At 35.5% G+C, this 26,249-nt stretch overlaps 1 protein-coding gene across 1 annotated transcript; it reads right to left on the bottom strand.

The window, feature by feature from the left end:
- Window positions 1–624: 624 nt before the first annotated feature.
- On the bottom strand, window positions 625–11,324 carry AREG (amphiregulin). Its single transcript, XM_054591572.1, has 6 exons — window positions 11,264–11,324; window positions 9,921–10,169; window positions 7,171–7,357; window positions 5,708–5,863; window positions 3,499–3,598; window positions 625–743 (listed from the first exon to the last, which is right to left on the bottom strand). The coding sequence occupies exons 1-5, from the start codon at window positions 11,322–11,324 to the stop codon at window positions 3,505–3,507; spliced, it is 747 nt and encodes a 248-aa protein (XP_054447547.1). The 3' UTR covers window positions 625–743; window positions 3,499–3,504.
- Window positions 11,325–26,249: the final 14,925 nt, after the last annotated feature.

The raw sequence follows: 26,249 nt of genomic DNA, 5'->3' as shown, positions 1-26,249 counted from the left end.
TTTTAGATGCTTTATATATTTACGTCATGATATTAGGAGAAGAAGTCTCAAATCTAAATACTTCCTGGTTCTCTTGAATTGCCACATTTGTAATATTCAAAACTATTCTTGTCTCCTTTTTTTATGGTGATAATGGTGATGAGCAGTGGATTTTCTTTATTTTATAATACATGGGTCTATTGTAACAGAGAGGCAGCACTGTATGTTGATTTTAGTGTTTTTTATAATTACCATGACTTGGAATAAATTCTACATGGAATTAAAAAATACCGACATGAGATATTAGGATTTGTGGGAGAACTAAGTGAATCTGGTTTATAATTTTCCCATTAAGGAAGCTTTCTAGGAAAAGAGATAAGTTTGAAAATTCACATAAAACAGTTAAAAAAGAGCAGAAAGGAACTCCTTTTAAAATGGTCACCTAAGTGTTCAGAGAAAAATACCTAGAGTCTTACATTTTCAAAACTAATATTCAAACTCTCAGTATGTTTGATTAAAAAAGTTTAATGAGCTGTAAAATAAATACACTTCCATTAAATAATAAATAAATTATTTACAACTTGAAAAAATACTTTTTTCTCTCCATGCATCTTTATGTACAGAAATAAGACTTAGCATAAAAAGTGACAATTGAAAGTTTAAAACCATTAGAACAAGAAAGTTCTGTTTCCATATGATCCACTGAAGAGCGGAATCAACTCATCACTCATGGTTGTGACTTGACAGTGACTCTGACCTGATACCTGTTGAAAAATAAAATAAAGTGTTAAAAAGAAGCTCAATTCCTATATAGCTTTACCAAAATGTCAAAAAAATCAGAATTTCTGTCAAACTTTTTTCTAAGATGTCTTATGAAAAATACTACACGATTTTCAGGGACAAACTATCACTTTGACTTGAACCTCTTTCACACCTTCTTTGGTAGCACATCTCCCTACTTAGGTAGAAGGCTGCATATGCTTAAACTTGTTTCATCAAAAAAAGAAAAAAAAGTAACAAGAGTAACAATAAGTGGTTTCCCTAACCAAATCTATGCAGTGGACATAATTAAAAACAAAGATTAAGTGGTTCAGTGCATTTATGTTATTCAGTTAATTTAAGATAATTAGTACCAAGGGCATAATGATAGTAGCTACCAGTTAATAGGCAGCCACTATGTGCCAGCACAGCATATTCCTTCCCCTAAAATCACCTGTGACCTACTTGGGAAGAGGTAGCAGAGGGGAAAGGAGGGGATAAATGGTGATGGAAGGAGATGTGACTTGGGGTTGCAAATAGACAACACAATATTCATATTATGTATTATAGATTTGTATACCCAAAATCTATATAATTGTGTTAACCAATGTTACCCCAATAAATTTAATAAAAATTTTAAAATTAAAAAAAAATCTCAGTTGCACTAAATAACCAAACCTCTACCCTTATTCTTTTGGTGGTTTTAGCTTCAGCACGTTAAACTCATTTATTATTAAGTTTTCATGCAGTAAGTACCAAGTTCAGCATGGCCAAGGATAATTACCTATTTCATGAATTATTGAGCTAGTTCTGTAATAAGCTCACAACCTGATACCTGCACTTAACCAATGCTAAATATAGTTGTTTCCCAAGCGTTTAAAATGTTAATTAAAAATGGAAATACTGATTTAGCCAATTTTAGGATTTGGCCTCGGAATATGCATATTGAATAAACATCTCAAGAAATTTTTAAACCCACTGAAAGAAGAAAATCGGTGACTGAAGGATATGACACCTTTTCCTGAGTGAGAAAATAGAGTTCCTTCTTCTGACTGACTTCAGGTGTGTCCTTGAGCCCCTTGTCTCTCTCTTTCTCTAGAAGGTGGCTTCATTAGCTGTTCACTTTGTTATCAATCAAATATCATTGTTCACACCTTCTTACCTTCTCTCTCCCAATATGTTCAACTCTCCCTCTTTACAAAAAATTAAAAATAAAAACTACAGTATATACACTAACCAAGCTCTCTCAAATTTGCACCTCCTTCTCCCTTCCTACTCCCTTTCTTTGAAAGGATATTCAACCTGCTCTCTCCACCTCACATTTGTAATGCAAACACTCTGACTTTGGTTCTTCATCACATGAGCTGAACCTATAATTTCAACCTAATCTCCCCTAAAACCTGTTCAAGCTTGGCTACTTGTCACAAGTTTCTAAAATGATCTAGTGCCTCTCACAGTATTAATCTTCCTCTCATTTCATAATTGCCTGTCCCAATCTCATTAGTCCTTTAAAGCTTACTTCCAGTGCCACCGTATATTTCTATCCTTTCCTGTTCTCTAAATGCATCCTACTGGACTTCTTTTACCCTTCATTGAAAAATCCTTATATACCATTGGTTTCTTTTCTTTCTTTAAAAAAAATGTGATATTTATTTTTATTGTATTTTTTTCTATTTCCATTTATCCCCCTTATACTCTCTTCCATCTCCACCTACCTACCCCTTCTCCCCCAGTCAGAACACTGTTGTCCATGTCCATCATTTTCTTTTTTGCTTGATCCCTCCACATCCACCCCCACCCCTCACCCCCTAGAGCTCTCATACTGCTCTCTCTCTATGAATCTGTCTCTATTTTGCTTGTTTGTTCAGTTAGTTCCTTAAATAACACACATAAGTGAAATCATATGATATCCGTCTTCTCTTGGCTGGCTTATTTCACTTAGCATAATGTCCTCCAGGTCCATCCATGCTGTTGCAATGTTCTTATGGCCAAGTAGTATTCCATTGTGTAAATATACCATAGCTTTTTATTCATTGAGGTGGCATTCGTTAATAAAATTATATAGGCTTCAAGTGTACAACTCTATTATACATTATCCATATATACATTGTGTGCCTACCACCCAAAGTCAAGTCTTCTGTCACCATACAATTGATCCCCTTTACCCTTTATTAACCCTCTACCTCTCTTCCCTCTGGTAACCGTCATACTGTTGTCTGTGTCTGTAAGTTTTTGTTTATTTGTTTTTCTTGTTTGTTCATTTGTTGCTTTCAGTTTCATATCCCAAATATGAATGAAATCATATAGTTCTTGACTTTTTCTGTCTTAGTTTGCTTAACATGATATTTTCAAGATGCAAAGATGTAGGACATATATACAATGGAATATTACTCAGCCATAAGAAAAGATGAAATACTGTCCTTTGTGATAACTCTCTGTTTCTTTCTTATGACATATATTTTACTTCACCTATTATTCTGGTTCCTTACCCTATTGTCTATCTACCAAACACTAAGTTCCTTGAGAAGAGGATCTGTGTCTCCCAAATCTTTATATCCCATATAAAACTAAGGACAGAGTCCTTTTTCAATGTTGAACTTTATCTTATGCTCAAATACTAACACTTTAATGTAGCCAGTGTTCACAGTGTACCCATAATTAAGAACACTTATTTTTATTATTTTTAATAAATGCTATATTTTTCAAAAGTATAGGATGTGATATAAAAATATCTTCTAAAACACAAACCTGTAATATTACCTTCATTTATGCTATGGCATGTGCATTTCCATTTTCTTGTCGAAGTTTCTTTTGTTCTTCAGCTTCTCCTTCATATTTCTTGAACTTTCGTTTTCGAAGGCTTCAGAAAACAAAATATTCTACTGTCATCAAAGTTTTATTTATCCATACATTAATTGGGGTTTTTATGAGTACAGGGAATTTCTTTTTATGAGTCCTTATAGTCCATTATATAATCTACTCTATTATATATGATATATTCTATATCAAACCAAAATCTAAATCCAACTATAAAGTACTAGCAATGTTCTTTTAATGGGATGTTTATGATGACTTTATATAAATGTTTTTCCAGGATACTGATATTTAAATAAATGTGCCTTGAGATGCAAACATTCAGAAGGCCTAGAACACATCATTATGTGTTATTTTTCAAAATTTAGCACAGTTGCCATGCACAAATGGAGGAAGATAGTGCATGGCATCTTTATGCTTGACAAACTAATTCTATTTGTTCAAATAGAATTTGATTAGAACTTTTTTGTTTAGAATTTTTATTGTTTAGAGTCTAAACTTAATGATTAGAATTTTTTAAAACAAGCTAACAAAACAAGTTGGGTTTTATTTGTTTCTAAATATAATAAATACTTCATTTTATTTATTGGTACTTCCTATTAAACAATTCAATGGTTTAAAAATGTGTTGGTGTTGGAGAAACAATTCTATTTTTAGTAGATCTTCTAGTCATCCACTAAATGTTTATTATTAAAATCATAAGATCTTTTGTTATAGTATTCCATTGTGTAAATATAGTATATTTATACAATGTTTGAGGAAAAGCTCACTTCAATTATACAAAAAAACAGAAATTATGGTGGCTTAGGTTAGTGTTTGTTATGTATTTCAAATATAAGGAGAATATGGGAGGAAAATCCCCATTTAATTTTAAGAGTACCAGCATGATAAAAGTTTTTCCCTGTTTTGCCAAAGGATTATTAAATATTTAAACTTGAATAATTACAGGCTTAAATAATTACTTCAAAACATCTTCTTTAACTGGCAACTTTTTTTCCTTCTATCCTTCTATATCAAATAATAATGGTGTGTCTGAAGATATCTTTTCTAAACACATCTGCATATCTAGCTTGAGGTACTAACAGATCAAAATCATTTCTAGGGTGTGCAAAACAAATTTAAACCACAGATCAAACTTTATGTGCATCATAAAACAATTTTATGTGCCATTTTATCATTATCTGATCTGCATTTAAAATAATAGTAAACAATGGCAGAAGATATCCCCTTGTTTCCTGAATGGCAAGAGTGGTTGATCATGTACACAATCCAGTTGTTAAAGTAATTTACCAAGACCTAAAATTAGAATAATGAGTTTATTGCTTTTCCCAAGCTCTACTAGCACATGAGTCATTACAGAGCCATTCACGCCCTCCCCCAACTTCCTTAATACACTGACTTCTATTTGACAGACAATGCCATTTGGACATACCCACCAGTGTCTACAAGATGAAACAGTCTAGTTCTAACATTCATTGGTCATAAAGTGAAGTATGTGATCTGTTATTGTGAACACAGGGAAGATACTGTAAAAGTAGAACAACAACAGAATTGTCCCTGCTTCCTACACCATACCATAATAGCCTATGGAGGAAATGTTGTTTTTCAATAATTGAATTCCCATATTGCATTTGACAAAATATAATATAATAACAAAATAGGCATAAGCTTTAAGATTAGTACCATGCTATGAAATTCCTAATTCAGAATTTTGCATTCTAATAAAAGCAGAAAACATATCTTCTCTTGGCTCCTGTTTTGAAACTTTGTTATTTTTTGTACCAAAGCAGTATCTTTGACAATCTAGACCTTAATTATATTCTGGGAGGCTTGCTTAAGCTTAAGATATTCATAGTAGATATCAACACTCTGAGATTTGAAAGTAGCTATGTATAGAAACATGACATGAAACCACCATCAATTTTTAAGTGAAAAAGATTTCTAGATTTTGTGAAAAAGGCCTTTACATATTAAGTTTCAATGGTGGTCAAAATATATATAAACTTGGACCATATTCTGTGACCTTTGTTAATGAAATGTAAAGATATGACCAAAGATCACATGCTACCAATATATTTAAAATGATAGTGCAGTATGATTTAAAAAAATACTGAAATTAATTTTTTATGGGAAATTTATGTTATGCCATACTTACTAGATTGTAATAAGAACAGCAATAATTGTGACGCACACGGCTAAGATAAAGGCAGCTATGGCTGCTAATGTAATTTTTGATAAACCACCGTCAACCATGCTGTGAGTCTTCATGGACTTTTCCCCACACCGTTCACCAAAGTAATCCGGATGACATCTGTAAATAACCCACATTCCAAAATTATAATAACTAAAAACTTTCTATATATTTTAGGCTTACTTTCCAGGCCACAGCCATTTAATTCTAATAAAAAAAAATAAGGCATACCTTATACAAGAGGGGACCCCCTCGCAAAAATAAAAGGAGTTTATTTGTAAAAAAAAACTGTATTTTATTCTTACCTGTTTAAACTTTAGTCACCCCCAAAGTACTCTCCATTTGATGCAATACACCTATCAAGATGTTTTTTCCACTGCTCAAAACAGTTTTTAAGCTCATTAATTTTGTTGCCTTTTAGTGCTTCTGCTGTTTTTTGTTTCACCTCTTCCACATTGGCAAAACATTTCCCTTTGAGGACTTTTTCATCCAGGAAAGCCAAAAAAAGTAGGTCAGGGTGAGATGTGAGGTCAGGTGAATAGGGAAGGTAGGGCACGGGGTCATGCTGTTTTTGGTCAAAAACTGCTGAATGTTCAGTGCGGTGTGGGCAGGTGCTCTTGTAAATCAACCATCATGAAATGGGCAAAAGCACTGAAAGACTCTCAAAAAAAAAAAAATCACTGAAGCCAAACACAGCCTCTCACAACAATGTCAGCTGGTACAACTGATACCGATGGGTTCCTAGAACACTCACCTAGTGGCAGAAGCCTATACTACAAGGAGCCTGCCCTCCAGAAAATAATCCTGGGTTTTTTTGGGTCCCCCTTGCATTTGTATATCAAAATCATGAGATGTAGAATGCATTCAAGCTAAAGGTCTATTTGCATAGGGAGAAGTTGAGATTAGTTTGGGTGTGACTCTAGGAAGACAGACCTTTTCATTCTCTGTCTTCCTTTTATGACCACTGAGGAGTTTAGTGACTTGTTATGCAGCTAATATATTCCACTATCATTTCATGTGCTAGCAGCTTTTGGGGGGAAGGATGATAGAACAACATTATGTGAAAAGTATTTTTAAAGCCTTTTTAAAAAAAGAGTTGTAAAACGTATGCTGTAAAATGATGGTTTTTACCAGTGGTTGGCCAACTACAGCCCATGGATCAAATATGGCCATTCACCAGGTTTTCTACAGCATGCAAGCCAAAAATAGTTTTTACATTTTCAAGTGTTTACATTTTAATTTTTTATATAAGTACATACCTAATCTCGATCCAGGAAGTCTAAAATATTTACTATCTGGTTAGTCCTTGAAGAAAAAGTTTGCAGACCCTTGGTTTACACATTGAAAACATAAATGGTTTTCTGCAGTTAGGAGTTTTAGACATGTTGTTAAAAATACAGAATTCTACATAATTTAGAAAAACTTACTTGCATGTTACTATTTTTATGTTCTCTTTATATTTGCATTCTCCATGAATGCAAAAATTTTTAAATTGTCCATTACATGGATTCTTCTTTCTGTTTCTTCTTTTTTTTCCTTTTTTCTTTCTTCTGGGTTTATCTGTAGTATTTTCACTTTCTGTTTTGTTTTCCTTAGGCTTAACTACCTGTTCAACTGAAAAAAAAAGGATTTATTGACAACAGTGTATCTTTATCTTCAATATCATTTTGAAGACATAAAAGAAAGAAATCCTAGCAGTTGACAGCTCATGGGAAGACAACTATATTTGTCTCGTTATTTAACACAATTCATACACAATAATAGGGCAAAAAAGAATATTTGTATTGCATGACCCTTATAAATCTGAACCTCTTTGTTATTTTATTAGCTTAGAAACACATTTTGAATTTATTTGCATCAGCATAATTATTACTGATAATACAAGTTACTAAGAAGATCCATGAAATACTTAAAACAGTTCTCAAGTTTCTAATACATACCAAATTCTTGGTAATGAATATTAATTAAATTAAACCCAAATCACAGTGGACTGGACTGTATTGTTACCTAGATGATATAGATGAGGACACTGAAGTAGAGAGAAGACAGGTAATTTGCCCTGGGACATTAAAGCCTCTCATTTCCCCACTACACTGTGGTTTCTCTTGGAAAAGGTCAATGCCAATTGATTAAAGTGGGACATGGTATTTTTGTGGATTTGTTTACACATGTAAGTCCAGTGCTCACTATCATAATTGAAAAGTAGTTAGCATTACCTGAGGATGGAAAAAGCTGAAGGTTACACATTAGGGTTCATCAATTTTCTCCAACTTTCAGATTACAATGAATTATAATTAATCAATACTTTCTGAGGGTTCATTTCTGTGGTCAGTCTATTTGAAAAATTAGAAGTCCAGATATATTTGTACTTGATGCTTCAGAGATTCATCAACTTTTCATATCCACAGAAATGTTTGTTCAATGTTACAGTTATGCAGAGTATAGTTCACTCGCATGCTAAATATAGGAAGGGGGAGTTTCTGTGTTAGAACTAATCTGAAGGAGGAGTTTCCATGTTAGAGCTAATCCCTGAACAGGGTTTATCTGAGCAAGTATTTAGCAAACACAGCTCAATGAAAAGAGGCAAATATCATAATGTCATAGCCCTATTAATCATAGTGGTCCCGCAATATCCATTAAATAGAAAACATGAGAAACATAGGGAAGGGTATCAAAGCTATAACCCTGTGGTTAAAAAAAATAAGTATTATAAATATTTTAGTAGGTTATTATATCAACATTAACAATAGTCAGGTAAGGAGCAATCTTTAATAGGTAGCTATGCAATTTTTATATTGAAACTTCTGATGATAAAAAAAGTATCAAAAGTTAGAGTAAATCCTCTTATAGATACATTTTAAATGGCTATTATTGCATTTTATCAGGCATATTAAAAATTTTAGGCTGAGACAAATAGTCGCTATGCTGAAGTGCTACAATAGACATTAACTCATTGGGTTTAATAGCCTTTCAAAGGAGTTCAACCAACACTTTCACTCTATTACAAAAATATTTTAAAAAATTGCACCACAATTTTAACCATTAGCCATTTTCACCACTAACAATTTTGTGGCCTTTTGAAATGTTGACAACTTGAAATATCTTTAAGAGAAGAGTTTAGAGTCTCAGTGGTCTAATATCATTCCTCCAAAACTAAGAATTATAAATGGACCCCTTCCACACCATACATGAAGGTTCGAGTTCCAAAGCAAGGGAGAGAAGTGGAGTGCTCACTAAAGCTTTTGCCCCCTGTCACTTAAACCAGTCACTGTCCTTATGGTATCACCTGCCTTCCAGAACTGGTGACACAGGGAGAGAAGTCAAGGAAACTAAGATCAGGAGAGAAGAGGCCTTATGTCCTGCCTCCATAGCTAATGATACTAGGATACTGAGATCTGATTTACCAATGACCTCGTCTGGTCTCATTTTAAGCAAATGTTCTTTTTTAAAAATCGGTAACAGCAAAAGACAAGAAAACCATGAGTCACTATTACTGAGCTGACAAATGGTATTTGGAGTTAAGTTGTGATTTTAGCAATATAAAATCCATGCACATCTATTCTTTACTATTTCCAGAAGATATTATTATTATTACCAGTTTCTCGACACCTAATACTTAGGCTAAAGTCCAGTTGCTCCTTCCCATTCCTTCCTGTTCCCTTACTTGTATTAGAATGCAGTTATTTAGGGAGAGTGGTGGTGGGAGTGGGTGCAGAAGCTGAGATACAGAGTAGATAGGACTGGCTGGTGTCTACGGCTTTCTCTGATAATGCAAAGCATGAGGCACAGTGGGAAAGAGCACAGTATATGGAATCAGACGGATTGGAGTTCTCATTCTGGCTCATCTGCTTGTTGGCTGTGGAACCTTGGGCAGGACACTGAACATTTTCAAGCTTCAATGATCACATCTGTAAAATGGTATTTCCTATTTCATAGAGCTGTTGTGGAAATCAGACTTAACAGACATGAAACGTTCATCCGAGATCCAGACACATAGGATGTGCCCACATATAGCTCTTTCTATCTCACTTTGTAGTTTACCTGTTAGCAGTATATACAACAGACACACATACCAGAAAGCCACGGGAAGGTCCAGGAGCAGGTTTTCTCTTGAATTCATTTTGCTCATACAAACACAGATCATGTAATCGACATTTTTGCCTTATCCTCTACTCACCTCTGACTGAATCATCTATGATATAGCCAGATATTTGTGACTCAAAATCATATTCTTCTGCGTAGTCATAGTCAATCCCTGAAGACAGTTCGCTACCAGAAGGCATCTCACTCGCAGGAGAAATCTCCCTTCCTGAGGACATCTCACTTCTTGAGGTCACCTCAAATCCATCAGCACTGTGGTCCCCAGACAGTGGTTCCCCCTTCCCAGAGTAGGTGTCATTACCATCTGATCCGGCAACATAATGAGCTATGTGAGAAAGGACAGGGGAAGGAAAAGTAAAGCAGAGTGTCTTTCTCACCAGTCAGCTGTATTCAGGACAAATGTTTATCTTCTGATATCAAAGCAGTTATTGCACATGTGCTATTGTGACTCAGTCACTTATGAAAGCAGCCTCACGGTTTGCCAACAAGCAAACTCAGCTGTTCCAATTACAGAGCTTCTTTCATCAAGTTTTCTCTTCCCCAGACAGTCTACATTAATTTCCACATTAAAAAATACTGCCAAATAGGCAAATTAATGTACATAATTACTTAATAGGTGTTCTCTAAATATTCCCGTCTCTTCAACCAAATGCGTGTGCTGCTAGAATGCCACCAGTCCCATTATATCTAGACCCATAGAATGCAAGTTCTAGATATAAATACCAGATATCCTTAGCACGTGCTCTTATTTTACAAAGACTATGTACATAAAATATAAAAAGTAATATAAACAATAGTTGATAATGTTTCTTATTGTTATTGTTTCATTATTATTGCTCTTAATTGAAGAAAAGCTGGGAGCCGGTACGATTTGGGGCCCGGAGTATCAAGCCCCTGCTTCATCCTTTAGTTCTCAGTAAAACGGTGATGCTTTTACACTTCAACCTGGGACGACGCGAGGTCCTCTAGGAAGGTAACGACAAAATCACTAGGCAGCATTTAGGCAGGAGGCAACACTCCTGGGTCCAGGACTTAACGACTCTAAGATCTGCGGAAATCACTTCACCTCTCTGGACCTTGGTTTCTCTATCTGTAAAGCGAAGAGTTTGGATCACAGGATCTCTAAGGTCTCCTCCAGATGAACTAAAGTACGAGGTTCTCCGGCGGCACCGTCTTCCTGGCCCGGAACGTCTGGGACACCTGCCCACTTTTCTCCTCCCAGGGACTAACCCGAGAACCCCAGGAAGGGAGCTACCGCGAGCACCTCCCTTGGAACAGAGTTGAGGACCGCGAAGGTGAAGGTTTTTGTTTGTTTGTTTGTTTGTTTGTTTGTTTGTAGAAGCTGCCGCAAATCTCTGGGCGACGGCTTTTGCCAGAGGTGGGGGAAGAGCCAGCAGCTCTCAGCCGGGATGTTCTCACCTGAGCCAAGGATCAAGAGCCACAGCACCACGGGCGCCGGCGGCAGCAGCGGGGCTCCCATTGGTCCCTCGGCGCGGCGGCGTCTTGGTCTCTGGGGCAACCGGGATGGAAGCTGCGGGCCGAACGGGAGACCGTGGACGACGAGGTGGACAAGAGGGAGTGAGCGCTGTGCTCGCCGGCCGAGCCGGGCTCGGGCGCTGCTTGCAGCGCCTGGAACTCGCCTCGGGTTCTCTTGGTGCCGGCTCGCGCGCGGGCACAAGGTGTGCGAACAAACTCGAGGCGCGGCGCTCACCTGCCGTTTTATAGAGCGGGTGGGGACCGAGGCAGCACCGTGACGTCACAGCCGCCGCTGTGGGTGGAGGCAGCCGCCGCCCTACAAGAGGTTGCTACCCCCAAACCACACACGGACGGGGGGGTTACCCGCCTACCTCGAGCGTAGAGAGCGAGAGCCGCTGGGGGGGTGGGGGGTTGGCGGGGGAAGGAAGGAAATTAAATCCCTACCCGCAATCCGAAAAAACACTAGATTTATATTTGAGAGTGGGAGTGGAGTTTTCTGGGGACCTAGAATCTGACAAAATGTCCCAATTTTTCAAATTCTCTGAAAAACCTCGGTATGGTTGCATTTAATATGCAACAGATGGGGATTAATTGGAACAGTTCCATAATAAGATGTAAAAGAACTGTGTAAGACCAAGAGTGATTTAGTCATAAACCAATATATTTAACAAGGATAAATGAAATTCATTAAATGACCAGAGGGCACGCACCTCCTCAGGAGGAGCTGCTTTACATATGATTGATGTGCTTATATCTCAACCAAGGGCCCTTTCCCACTCGCTGCTATAAGACAGAGATTCAAACCACCTCCCTCCTCATTGCTTTAGGTGGCCCAGGACGCTCATCAAAATTAATACTTATTAACCATTTATTATCACCAATCTATACACTTAAAATATTAAACCATCCCCTCAATAACCTTAATGGGTAAGTAGCATCTTCACTATTTTTACAAGGAGGACAACTGGCAACTTTATAAAGCAAGGAGGACATTACACAGCCCGTCAAGGCAGAAGCCAGATAGATTTAAATACAAGGTCATTTGACTGTGAAGCCTCTTTCTACTCTGATGAGTTAAAATCCTTTAAACGAAACTGAACTTTGAAAAGTGAGTTTCTGGAAAGAACAATACATAGCATAAAGGAATAATCTCTACTGGTAGCATGTTGTCATTTGGATGAGGGGTGATGCCCAAGACTGTGCCTTTCATTTTTCGTTTCCTCCTCACCCGAGGACATTCTTTTTTTTTTTTTTTCTTTTTTAGAAAAAGAGAGGGGAAGGGAAAGAGAAACATCATTTGGTTGATGCACCCAGACCAGGACAGGGGTCACACCATGGTGCCCAACCAGGGATGAATGGGCAACCTAGGTATGTGCCCTCACTGGGAATCGAACCCTCAACCTTTTGGTTACCAGGTGACGTTCCAGCCACTGAGTCACATGTTCCAGAGTAAGACTGTGCCTTTCAAAACCCAAGATAAAAGAGCCAGCTTTAAAGGCCCATTTAGAACCTAGTAGGGCATTAAATCAGGAGAAGCAGATAAAATGAAAAGGAGAGAACTGCTTGATTTGACTAACCTTGATATAGAACAAACCCCAGAACTGGATTTTCTTGACTTGAGGGAGAAGAAAACACTCTTCTAAGTGTTTCCTTGTCCTGCAGATACATGTCTTCCCTGGTGGTTCCAGTAAAGCAGCCTTTATAGCAATGTGGGTCACAGTGTATGAGTCCTAATTCTGAGAAACTTTTTAAAAGCTACTTTTTTAATGGCATAGCATACTGAGTAGGCTAAATAATACCATACATTTAGTAGGATGAAATAAACAGTCATAACTCATGCCTACTCTCCTATTTAACATTTGTCGAGAGCATGTTTTGTGAAATCTACTTTCTTTTCTTAAAGCAGGGGATGGGGGATCAGTAAAGAGGGAGATTGAATGATGACCTGCTCCCTGCTGTCTAGGAGTTCAGTGTGGTGGGGGATGGATATAGAACTCATCCCATTACATGAGATGATGAGGATTCGGTGTGCAAAGGAAAACAAGGGTGCAGTGCAGTTTTACCCATATGTATCATGGAAAGCTCTATAGAAAAATGGAGAGGCCACTCAATGGTCTTCCCAGCAGAAAATTTAAATGGAAAAGATACCTGATGACAAGATGTAACCAAGAATGACCAGTAAGTCTAGGAAGATGGCACTGCCCATCTTTCTCTAGGCCCCTGCCTAGTCTGCCCATCTTAGTCTCCAGAGGGTAAAGCAGGGGCCTGCATTGTCATCATTTTTGGCACATGACGCCATTGTGATTGACTGATTTCAAAAGATGGTGGAAATTTTGTTTAGAGTTCAGGCTGTGAGTTCAGGCAGTTTTGCACTTTCTGCTATCATAGATTTTCATTTTGTTTTAATCCTGTTCTTCCCTTTTCTGATGCTTTCTTCTTATGGAGGTAAAAGTGAATATCCGTCATGGAAATGTTTTACTTTGAGGTCAAAGTGGCTCTTTAGATTGCAAATTGCTTTGTCTTTTTCTGATTGGAAGTTTAGAGGGTGATAATTTGTGTTTGTGTGGAATATAGCATAGCGTCATAGGGTCACATTGGCTCATGCTGAATATGAACTTTATATTCAAACCAATTGGATTTTCATATATAAATTCTACCATGTGCTAAGTTACTTTATATTTGAAAGACTCAGATTCCTCATCTGAAAATAAGAATAAAGATACCTGTCTGTTTCTAAGATGATCAAAAGATACCTAAACAAGCATTTGGTGAGTGCTCAAGAAATGGTAACTATTATTACTAATCAGGACATTATGATAGATATATTAATCACATTAAAGAATTAAGTAATTTATAAATGGAGCTACTCACAGAGCAAGTGAAGTAATCCTCTTCAGTATTTTCAAGCCATGAACTGTGTACCTACTTCACACTAAGACTAGCCATTTTGAACATTTTATGGTGCATCATGGAGTAACATGGAGCATCGTAATTGAATCACAATGGCATTACCGCTTGATGACTCATAACATTCTGCAAAATATGCATGAGAAGAAAACCAATCCCATGTAAGTATGGGATTCTTTGCATTCTGCATATTAAGCTGAGACAAAGAAGAACAATTTCAATAAATTCAAATAGAAAAACAACTCTTCTTTATCCTGGTAAATTAATGGTTCCCTCGGACCTAGTATGAAGTTAAGGGCAACTCTAAAGGCAAATGTTTCTAGCCAACCATTCATTTTGGTGCCTAGTATATGGATCCAGATAATATTTTGTACATAGAGTGGAAACAAACTCATTTTGACTATTCTAGAAGGTGTTCTATAGAACCAAAGTATAATGATGGGTTTGTCCATATAATCGATTGTGAGTTTTTTATGGACAATGCCAGGGTCTGATTAAGAATTAATTACACCATGGTCACTTTTATTAGTCAATACACAACCCCAAAAACTAAAATTAAGATATTTTCTAGTATGTATGTAATATTTCCTATATTAGCAAATGCTTTAGCTCCATTTAGAGCTAAATTTCTACTTTTCTACATCTATATTTCTACTTTTTCACCTTGGAATTTCTCCATGCTAAAGAATATATGATTTATAGTTCCTTCAAAAAGAGGCCTTGATGAACTTGATTGTTGGGTACCTTGACATACTAGTAACGTAAAATTATTTGCCCTTTATAGCCTTAACATAATGGCTTTTGCAGAGTAAGGACTAACAGATGGGTCTGAAGACAGTGGATGATTTGATAGGATGGAAACTAAGAAAATGTAATATATATAATAAGTACATTTATACACACAAAAAATGAATCCTCTAGTTCATTTATTCATCAAGTACATTTGGAGAACTAGATACTCTTCTAGGAATCGGGGATAGGACTTTGAAAAATACTTAAAAGTCTTTCATTCTATTAAGAGGAAACATAATAAGCAAGGAACAACACATAAAATAATTTTCAATAGTAAGAAATGCTAAAAAAGAAATAAAATATGTGATATAGAGGACTTGGAATGGTGGAGGAAGTTAAAAAAAACCCACAAAATAGCCCTGGCTAGTTGGCTCAGTTGGTTTGGGTGTCATCCTGTAAACCTAAAAGGTTGCGGTTCCATCCCCAGTTGGGGCACATGGGAGGCACCCAATCATTGTTTCTCTCTCACATCAGTATCTCTCTCTCTCTCTCTCTCTCTCTCTCTCTCTCACATACACACACACACACAAGCACACACACACACACACACACACTCCCCCCCTCCTCTCTTTCTAAAATCAGTAAACCCATCAACCGGTGAGGATTAACAACAAAAAAGGAATGCAAGATAGCCCCTATACTTAAGTAATTCACAGGATAAACAGATGGTGGGCTAAAACAGAGGATTATCCTTTTGAACAATAATAACCCAGTGGAGGAGCAGAGATATGCACAGACAGGAATGAGGGATAGAGATAGGCATAGACAAGAAGAATGAGGGATATTGAACAGACAGAAGTCTTGAATTGGGCCTCAAAAATATGGAGAGTTTTAGGAGATTGTAGAAAAATTCATTTCACTAATTGTTTCTCAAGTACCCCTGTTAGCACTGCTAGATGAGAACTCTTTAGCTGACCAAAGCTAAGCTCCTCTGAATCACCTTTTCAAAATGTATACTCTGTTCTCCTCACTTGATTCAGTAGGTCTGGTGTGGAGTCAGGGTCTATATTTTTCTTAAGAACTTTCAAGAAAATTCTGACTTGTGCCTCTGATTAAAATCTACTCCAATAGGAAATACAAAGATCAAAAATGTCAAGGTATGTTCAGAGAGATTGTAAACTGGTGAACCTCACATTCATGTAGACAGTAGTTTTGTTGGACAGGCGAAAAATGGAGAAATGAATTTCAGTAGGAAGCATGTGAGTTAGGGTGTTGAAAACACTTATTTTACCTCTGAGAAACTCAGGTTACAAGCTGATTCAAATACTATTCCTTTAAATAGGGAATTACTTTAGTGTACTAAAAATATGTCTTTAAAAAAGCCACTTTGTACTAAGTTCTTCGAGAACCAATTTGTCACATAAATGGAAATGGAACTCCACTAAATGATTATGGGAGCCTCCCCAGCTATCCTGAATGCAAGACTGGGAAAGAGGGCGTATGCAACCATCAGACACTGAAATAGGAGGCATGTCAAATTTTAGTATACTATTAATTCTTCATATATTTAAGATTTCTGGATAAGATTTGGCATTTCATTATTTCAGAAAAATAACATATTGAAGTCAAATGGTTGAAGCAGTCCAAGTCCTAGGAAAGGCTTTACTAGTTACAGTCATTAAAAATTTATATCTTTGATTTTTAAGTAATTTCCAGGAAACCCTTTACATGCATTTAACCTTCCTTTAATACATTTCTACTTTCCTTTTTTGTTGCATTTTTATTTTACGTTTTATCACTCCAGTTATTACATATTCAAATATTGAATGATGGCCATTTGCTCATACTTGCTAAACTTTTAAGTAAATCTTCTTACTTAAAAATGGATAACATATACATACCTCTAAGAATTAATGGTCCTATATCCAAATGATCTGCATTTCATATGTTTCTACTATGAGTTTAGATAATCTCTTTAAGCATTTGTTGCTTTCTATCCAAGCTAGGCTACCTTATCTACAGATTTTGTTGTATTTTTCCCATAAACACAACAAGCTTTGTTTTTAAGTTCAGTGACAGTAACAGTTTTAAAAATATCGTTAGTGAAGAAATTACTAATTTTTTGTAGAGACCAGTCTTGTACATTCTGTCATATGCAGGGACAACATAAACCACAAAGAAACTGGCCTTTGTTTGTCATATACTTTCTGATTGTGTGAGCTAAAGTTATGTGGCCAGATTAAAAGAAAGTATTGGTTCATTACTATGAAAAAAAAAAAGATACATATAAAACTCACAGAGAAAAGGGAATTTGAAATATGTTATACATTTTATAAACATCAAGTTTGTCCCTCAGTATTTTTCCTAAAATGCATAGGTTTGTCTTAATCCTGGATTTATGTACTCCCAAATGAATTTGCCCTTCACAGAAGGTATAATTTCACTCTTAGATAATTTTACTTCCATAACAATCCCAAAAGTCATTAATTTTGGTCACTTCTCAAGATAAATGTATTTTTAAATTTATTTTTCAATTACAGTTGACTTACAATATTATATGAGTTTCAGGTGTGCAACATAGTGATTAGACAGTTATATACCTTCTGAGGTGATCACCCCAATAAGCAAAATCACACCTTTGGAAAAGTCAAAGAGCTTGCATTTTTACAAGTTAACAGCCAGATGGAGAAGGCTATAATAACCTGTACAAATTCTATGGTCAGTTTTGTGTTTCTAAATATGCTTAATTCAGAGATTTGAAGGTATGTCTATACTAATTTGTAAAATATGCTTTATTTTTATTTTCCTTACAGTGATATTGCAACCTACACAAAATGACTAATTTCAATGAGATTTGCCTGGAAAAAAACTAAAATTATATCTCTATTTTTACATTCATAGATTTTGGGGTGTTCTGCATACACACACAGAAGAGGAAAGAAAAAAAAATAGTATAACAACAAGCGTACATTTTTAAAGAATCCATTATTTTTAATATTAAAACAAGGAAAGGAAAGAAAATTATATAGATGCATATTTATTAACATTTTACAAATATATGATACCTATTATGTCAAAAATTAACAAAAGAGTGTGTACAGTATGAACCTTTTAATAATGTATTTATAAATATTTATGTACATATATAAATATGCATATTTACAAGCATAGAAATATTTTGAAAGCATATGTAAAAATATTAATAATGTTTATCTTTTGTTGAGGAAATAATTGCTTATCTGTATGTCCTAATGTGTGTACAAAGATCACCTATTATTTCTATTTTCTTAAACTAAAATCCAACCTAGGAAAAAAAGGTGATTTCCCAAGCAAACTGATTCAACATTATTTTTTTAATGTTTGAATTTTTTCATTTTTTTGTTAAAATAGATTTAATATATAGTATTATATTAGTTTTCAGTATACAATATAATTATTTAACATTATATACCTTAAAAAGTGATTGCCATGATGTCTAATCATCATCTGACATTATTCCAGGCTACTATGATATTATAGACCATATTCCCTAAGCTGTACATTGTATCTTCATTACTTACTGATTTTATAACAAAATTTGTACATTTTATTTCCTTTCACCTTTTTTGCCCTTGGCCCTAGCCCCTTTCCTTCTGGCAACCGTCAGTTTATACTCTATGTCTAGAGTCTGTCTCTATTTTGTTTTTTCATTTCCTTTGTTTTTTAAATTCCACATATGAGTGAAATCATAAAGTATTTGTTTTTATCTGTCTGACGTATTCACTTAACATAAAGCCCTCTAGAGCCATCCATGTTGTCACAAATGGCAAGAGTTCATTCTTTTTTGTGGCCAAGTAATATTCCACTGTATACATGTGCCACATCTTCTTTATCAATCCACCTATTCATGGATATTTAGGTTACTTTAATATCGTGGCTATTGTTTATAATACTGCAATGAACATATGAGTGCACGTATCTTTTCAAATTAGTGTTTTTGCTTTCTTATATACCCAGATGTAGAACTGCTCGGTCAGAGGTCATATGATAGTCCTAGTTTTTATTTTTTTGAGGAACCTCCATACTGTTTTCCATAGTAGCTGTACCAATTAGAAACCCACCAATAGTGGCCAAGAGTTCTCTTTTATGATTTTTATAATCAAATAATCTGTTTTTCCAATGAGAATGTCAATTTTTAAAGAAAATGATCGCTTGAGCTGTCTGCTTTTCCCCACTCTTTTGTACCCTTGTAAAATTGCTCCCAAATCTTTTTTGCCCTTTGCCATGAGGTATAGCGAGGAGTAGAGTGAGGTGATTAAGGCTGTGATGTCTGAGGTTGAGACTACTGGATTTTCATACAGCTTTCCCCTTACTAGCCAGGGTAAATTATTAAATGCTTTGTGGCTCTAGTTTTCTCATCTCTAATAAAGAAAATGGTGATGATAATAACAGTACCTAAGTCATAGAGTTCTTATTAGGTGTAAATGTGATAGTGCATGTGCATGTATACTTGGACCAGTATTTGACATTTCATAATTACTCAAGATATTTTATGTATCTTTATTAGTATTAACATTGAGAGCAATGAAGGAAATATTAGGGATTTCAATGAAAAATTTTCCAGTGAATATTAGTGGATAGGGATAACTAAATATCATTATAACTAATTTTCTAATTCAGAACATCTGTTTACTATGACAGATAGCCTTTAAGAGTTAAAAACTTCTTTAGAATGATAAAGGCCACTAAATGAGCCCTGTTATCTAAATCCTAATAGCTTGCACTGCTGATTCAAGAGATACGACATTCCAGAGCATTGCTTGTCTTTAAATATCGTAACTCTATAAAGGTTCCTTTTCTTATTTTTCTTTAGCTGTGTGATATTTTTTCTTATCATGTGATGTCACCATACCAAAATTGAGTATAGAATCAGGCCATTTCTGCTGTGAATATGTTGTTTGTTAGTGAAATTCCTTTTCACCATAAACTAATCCAATTGATAGGAAAGTAAAAGTGAGAGGTATTTTTTCAATACTAACTACCATACCAATAACTTTGTCAGATTCTACTCAATATTCGTTATCTCTTTCCTTAATAACACAACCCTGATAGTATTCAGATTGGCAATATGCCCAGCTAAAATACGGTATTCCCATGTTTCCTCAAAGATAATGATGACCATGTGACTAAGTTCTGCCAGTGAAGTCTAGTGAATTTCAGCAGAAGTGATGTGTAGAGTTTCCTGGAAGGCCTCTTGAAGGGAGCGGATGAAGGTGGGTGCCACACTTGTAGTGCGCTGCTCCCTTTACTGCTTTCCAGGTGCCCGGAATATGGACACAAGGCTGCATCTCTGGGATTTATACTGGACCCCACCCTGGCAAGAACGGCAGAAGTGAAAGACAAGAAAAACCCAGATCCCTGATTTGGAGCTGCCACAGCCGCCCAGGACTCTTTACCTTCAGACTTCTTTTACATGAGCGAGAAAACTTACTATCGTGTTTAAGCCACTGTTGGTTTAGGTTTTCTATTACATGCAGCTGAGCCCAAATGTAAGTGATTTGGTAATTGGACACTGTTGTGTTCATTACACTATTTCTTTCTATGTCAATGTCCTCCAGCCAAAAAACCACCAGAATACAGTGGAACAAGCTGTTCCAGGGAGAAAGCACGCCATAGATAACCAGGGGTATCTCAGTAAATGATAATGTAGAGTATTAGAAAGGACAGAGAGGATTTGGGCTTGTGTTAGGTGATTTAGATGAGGGTTGAAGGAACAACATTTTGCTTCAGACCGGGTGTTGTCAGGAAATGGGTAGAAGTCTATGATTGGATATCTTAATAAATCTTCTGTAAAAAGAGAGAGGCTAAAGCTGTAATTGTTAAAGAATCAGCAGCCACCCATAGTAGTCAGGATAGGACGGTGTTTGGTCACTGTTGGGTCTTGGACAATGTTCATGTTTTGTCTGTATTTGGATATGACTATGAAATGGCCATTTGCTATAATACATCATGGCCATGCAATGGCCATGTTAGATGTTGATGTTTGGAGAAATTGTTTATGTTCAATTGGAGAACATCAAGGCCAAGGTGATAGTACTAGACCAGGGCCTGCTTTTTTCTCACCTATTACAATGCTTGGTGCAGGGTAGGGGCTCAATTCATGTTGACTGAATGAATGGAACAAAGTAACAAATGTTTAGTGGACAAATCGAAAATATACAGTTACTATGTTTATTTCACAGTCACCAAAGTGACCCTTGAATGAACTTATGTCATGTTTTTTCATCCTTTTCTGAGGATTTGTTTATTGATCTGAGAGAGGGAGAAAAGAAGTGATGGAGGGAGTAGAGAGAGGGAAAGAGGAGGAGAGAGACATTGATGTGAGAGAGAAACATTGACTGGTTACCTCCCATACATGCCCCCTACCCAACTGGGGATAGAACCCACAATTTCAGTATGTGCTCTGACTGGGAATTCAACCAGCAACCTTTTGATGTACAGTACAATATTCCATCCAACCAAGCCACAGGGCTTATATCATTTAAAAAAAATTTTTTTTACATGGGAATACTACTTAGTGATTTGGTTAAGATGAATTTCCAAAGTTCAGTAACATATTTTTAAAAACTACTGAGAATGAGAATTAACTGTATCCATCATGGATAATTTGTAAGAATAAGGACAAGGATGTATTCTCTTAATTTGTTCATTACCCTTAATTCCTAGCACAATTTCATATTCAAATCCATTGAGTATTTTCCATACTTAATTTATTGTTAATTTTGAAACTGTGTGGATTTCCTTTTCCTTTACAGTAAGTTGAGCCTCTGACTGGAAAGAGTATCTTTAAGTTGTAAATATTATCATATACATTATATAAAGTCTATTGAGAGTTTATGTTCTAAATACTTTATTGCTACCACCTTATTTGATCCTATAAAACCTTACAACGTAATTGTTGCCATTCTTATGTAACAGATGAGGAAATTAAGCGTTCAAATCCCTTGCTGCAGGTCACATATTTATTTGATCAAAGGGGGATCCGAACCCATGTTTTTTTGACCCAAAGTGTGTGCATTTAATCACTACTACATATAATGTCTAGTATAGACTTAGACATAAAGTAGGTGCTCAAATTTTTTTAAGTGGCAGTTGCTTGATAAACAAATACTAATGATACCATAGTGCAAAGGAATCTAGTAACAAATTGATCTCTGACTAATAGAGCAGCACAGACATGTGAAATAACTGTTAAAGATCAAAATGCTCATCAACCTACAAGACATTGTTTTAATAAAACTGAAGGACAAATGTACCAATCATAAGGAAGATTTAAGAAGGCTAAAGCTGACTTTATCCATCTAAATACATTTCCAGGAAGGGTCTTCTCTGGCCCAAAGAGTCAATCTTTTTTATTTTTGTATCTGACACATCATTATACACACACATGCACACACATATACAAACAGAGCATATTATATATACTATTCATACCATATATATCATATATATATATACATGCACACATCATATCTATACATGAAAATGCATTACTCCATTTTACTCAGTTTAATGCCACTGCAACTTTAGGGTTAGAATTTGCCTTTCTAGTTGTCCAAGGTCAATGCAGGCTAGAAGGATTCCTATAACTAGGCACATCAACAATCATAATTCTCACTATAAATGATTAATTTGATGTCTGGACTTCCATCTCTATTCTGTGCAAATTTGGTTAGACCACCTCTGAAAGTCACTTTTATCCTTCAAGAATGGCCATGGTAGTGTTCTGAACCTGCAAGTCCATTCCTTCATGCAAGACCTGCTACCTATTACGTGAGATTATTTATTATTTTGTATTAGCTATTATATCCCAGACACTGTTATAGTCCCTAGGGACACAAAAATGAATGAAACCATTCTTCTAAAGAGTTTATAGTGCAGAATTAGCTACAGATGACAGTTATAATGCATTGTGATAAGTGGCCTGATACTATGGAAGTGACATGGGAACCTTAGACTTACATAGTGTGGGAATGTAGCCTAGATTTAAGAGTTCAGCAAGGCTTCCTAGGGGAAATGACATCTGAGAAGGGTAAGTTGGACTAATTAGAAGAGTAGGTGATAGTATATGTAAGTTTATTGTGGGAGTGGGTATGAGGATGAGAATGCTAGTGTTTCATGCAAAGAAAAGTGCATTTGTAGAGGCTTATATTTCATCAGGAACTGGGAATAGCTGCTGATACAACTCTCTCTACTAGCTAGCTGGGCCACTGTCAGCAGCCTTATAAAGTTAGAGTGAAATAGATCTAATTTTGAAGCATACTCGATGTCTCATTCTAATAACAACAAATAGTCTTTCTCTTTGACCTCTTTGTCAAAAGTCACGTAAACAGACAGGAAACTGAAGTCCAGATAGTCTGTGGGGCTCCTCTAGACTTGATCCTCTGTGACATCATCTTGGTTTGTTTCCTTATGTTTTGAGAAAGACTCTTACCTACCAAGAATGGTTGCTGTGGCAGTTCTGTTAAACATGAGTCATTCCGGAGACCATAACATATGTAGCACCCTTCACGCGTTCAAGAGTTCTCGATATGTGTACTCTCTGCAAATGACACATAGTTCAGGGAATTTGAGACTGCAGTTGGAAGTCTCTAATGTTATTCTGTAAAATCTTGTAGAAGGAATCAGAGAGTGACTTTCACAGTGAAAGCTGAAGATAACATTTTTAAGGATTTCAACTTGAGAAAGGCAAAATTTGGTACAGAATGATGTTGGGAATAGTGTAGAATTACAGGAAATATTGACATATCTTGCATATGAAAGCTTAGGTGTGTGTCATTTAATGTTGATCTGCATTCTACTCAACACAGTAGCGGGGTAGGAGAACAAAGATGTGATTCTCTGACATCTATATCATTAACATTTTGCCTTATAGCAACCATGTATTTGTTTTAAGGATATTTTCCCTTCAATATCTTATATACTCAAGATGTCCAAAGCATATCTTGGAAAAAATACAAAAGTTTCGTTTATGAGAGAAAAAACTTATAATAAATATAAAAATAGCTCATAGAACTGAGCCTTCTGTAATTATTTTTGGAATGTCAATGAATAAAAAAATAACTGACTAGATCACAGAAAGGAAAAGAAGTATTCATCTCATTGTTAAATTTTCAAAGTACTTATTTGGCATGATTAATTCAAATCAATAATAAAAGTGTGCATAAAATAACTCAGAACAGCCTTCTGTCTCCACTACCACTTCCCCCAGCGCTATTACTCAGATATAATCACTGGCATCTGTTTGTTTGGGGTTCTTCTGGTAGTTATTATAACTTTACATAATACAGTGGTAACTTTATTCTTGACTTTAGTTTTAGGCATTACTAAATTCCCCCAAGGAAGGAAAAGCAATGTAATACCTAACACTGTCTCCTTCATTTGATTCCCATTTTTTTATAAGTTACAGCATAGTTGTATTTTTCTTTATTAAGATGTCTTTATAAAGGACTTTAAACAATATGCATAAAACACTGTTTTGAATTTATTGACATTACATAGAAAATTTTTACTCCCTCTAAATAAAAAATAGGAATGAATTCATGTTATTCTTTTTCTTTCTTTACTTTTTCACTTCCTAATCTCTTCCCAGTGGTTACTTTATTACATTAAGATCACCTTATTTTTTAACTCTAACATCCTATTCTATTACTATAATTAGCATCACTTTGCTTTTTATGTAGATTATAGAACCAAGTAATACATTGCATCTGTGAGGAAAGGTGTCATTTAAATTCTGCTGCTCAAAAGAGAATCTTCCAGGAATCTCCATCTATCAGTTTAGTTCAAAGTGCCTGTTTTGTTTCTTTCGCTTTTAGGGGTTGTATTCTCTGCTACTCATTTTTTGTACTACATGTCATTCTTTTTCCTGTTCTCCCATTTAGTCTTTTTTTCCTCCTGGAGTATCTCTCAAATAAACTTTTTTTACATAGGGTGTGTGAGCAGTTAATGTTCCAAGTTCTTATACATTTTAAAATGTGTTTTCTTTTACATTAGATTGATAGTTGGCTGTGTATCACATTCTGGTTTTAAATTATTCCACTCAGAACATTATAGTCACTGCTTCATTACCTTCCAATGCTCAGTGTTGCTGTTGAGAAATTCAGTATTATCAGTCTGACACATCACACCTTTTATTTATCTCTGTGAAAGCTTTTAGTTTTAAAGCATATGGCAATGGATTTTGGACGTTCTTTTAAAATTAAATAAACGATTAGTATTCCATCCTCATGAATTGTTAAAGCTTTCAAGTGTGTAAGGAAATTTTAGTTTTCCAGCTGTAAATAATTTTAAGTAAAATTTTAGTGCAATAAACAAAAAATCTTATAACTCTGACAATGAAATGCAGGACAGAATTAAAATTTCTTGATGTACTTTTAAATGGGAAATGTATTGTGATACATTTTTCCATCTTTATTATCAAATATTCTGTACAAACAGAAGCATATTTATAATATGTATGTGATTTAACAGGGGAAGTGTTAAAAAAGAAAGAACACTTGGGTATTATTTATTCCCTAACTTCAGTATAATTGTTACCTGCATGATGTTAGGAAATTATTTGAGATAGATTCTTCATCAGAGGTAATAATTTTTTCCCAAGTGATTAGTATTTAAACTACCGGCTTTCACACTTACTATTTTCTTCTATGTGTTTTTTAATGCATTTCCATTGTAGAGTTTTAATAGACTTCACAGGACCCTGACATAAAGCGGAACTGTGTGGGATACAAAGAAAGAGCCTGCCTCGACTTTCTATAAACATATTGGGTACTGTGTCTGAGTCATAACCATTTTGTTGACTGTTTACTTTCTCTGTTGTCAGCACTATAGAGCTCACACCAACGGCCTGGAAGTGAGTTACACTCTATTCTTAGTTTATTACGACAAGCTCTTGATAACTTGGGGACTCATCATGTACTCTGTGAATTTGTTTCATTTCTCTACTATGGCCTGGAATATGGCCTTATGCTCAGCATCAGACCCCTTAAAACCAGAACTCTTATCAGTGTTAGAGGCCAAATAAGGGAAATGAGAAAAGACTAAATTCAGACTGCAAGTATGATACTGACTTAACTTAGGTAAAAAGATTTGACCAATCTTCAGTGGGCATAGAAATCTGTAACCTCTGTGCTACTTTCCCTTAAAATTCTTATATATATTTGAAAGGAAGCTTAAGTTTTTGGCTAAAATAATAGGGGTAATTATTAGCCAAGAAAAAAAGGTAGCTTGATTTTTGATGAGAGGATCT

The sequence above is a fragment of the Pteronotus mesoamericanus genome, unplaced genomic scaffold, assembly GCF_021234165.1.
Source record: "Pteronotus mesoamericanus isolate MK-2021 breed Mesoamerican mustached bat unplaced genomic scaffold, CSHL_Meso_final contig_130, whole genome shotgun sequence".
In the NCBI taxonomy this organism is placed as follows: domain Eukaryota; kingdom Metazoa; phylum Chordata; class Mammalia; order Chiroptera; family Mormoopidae; genus Pteronotus; species Pteronotus mesoamericanus.
The sequence above is the reverse complement of the archived record's forward strand: the minus strand, read 5'-3'. Positions and strand labels throughout refer to the sequence as shown.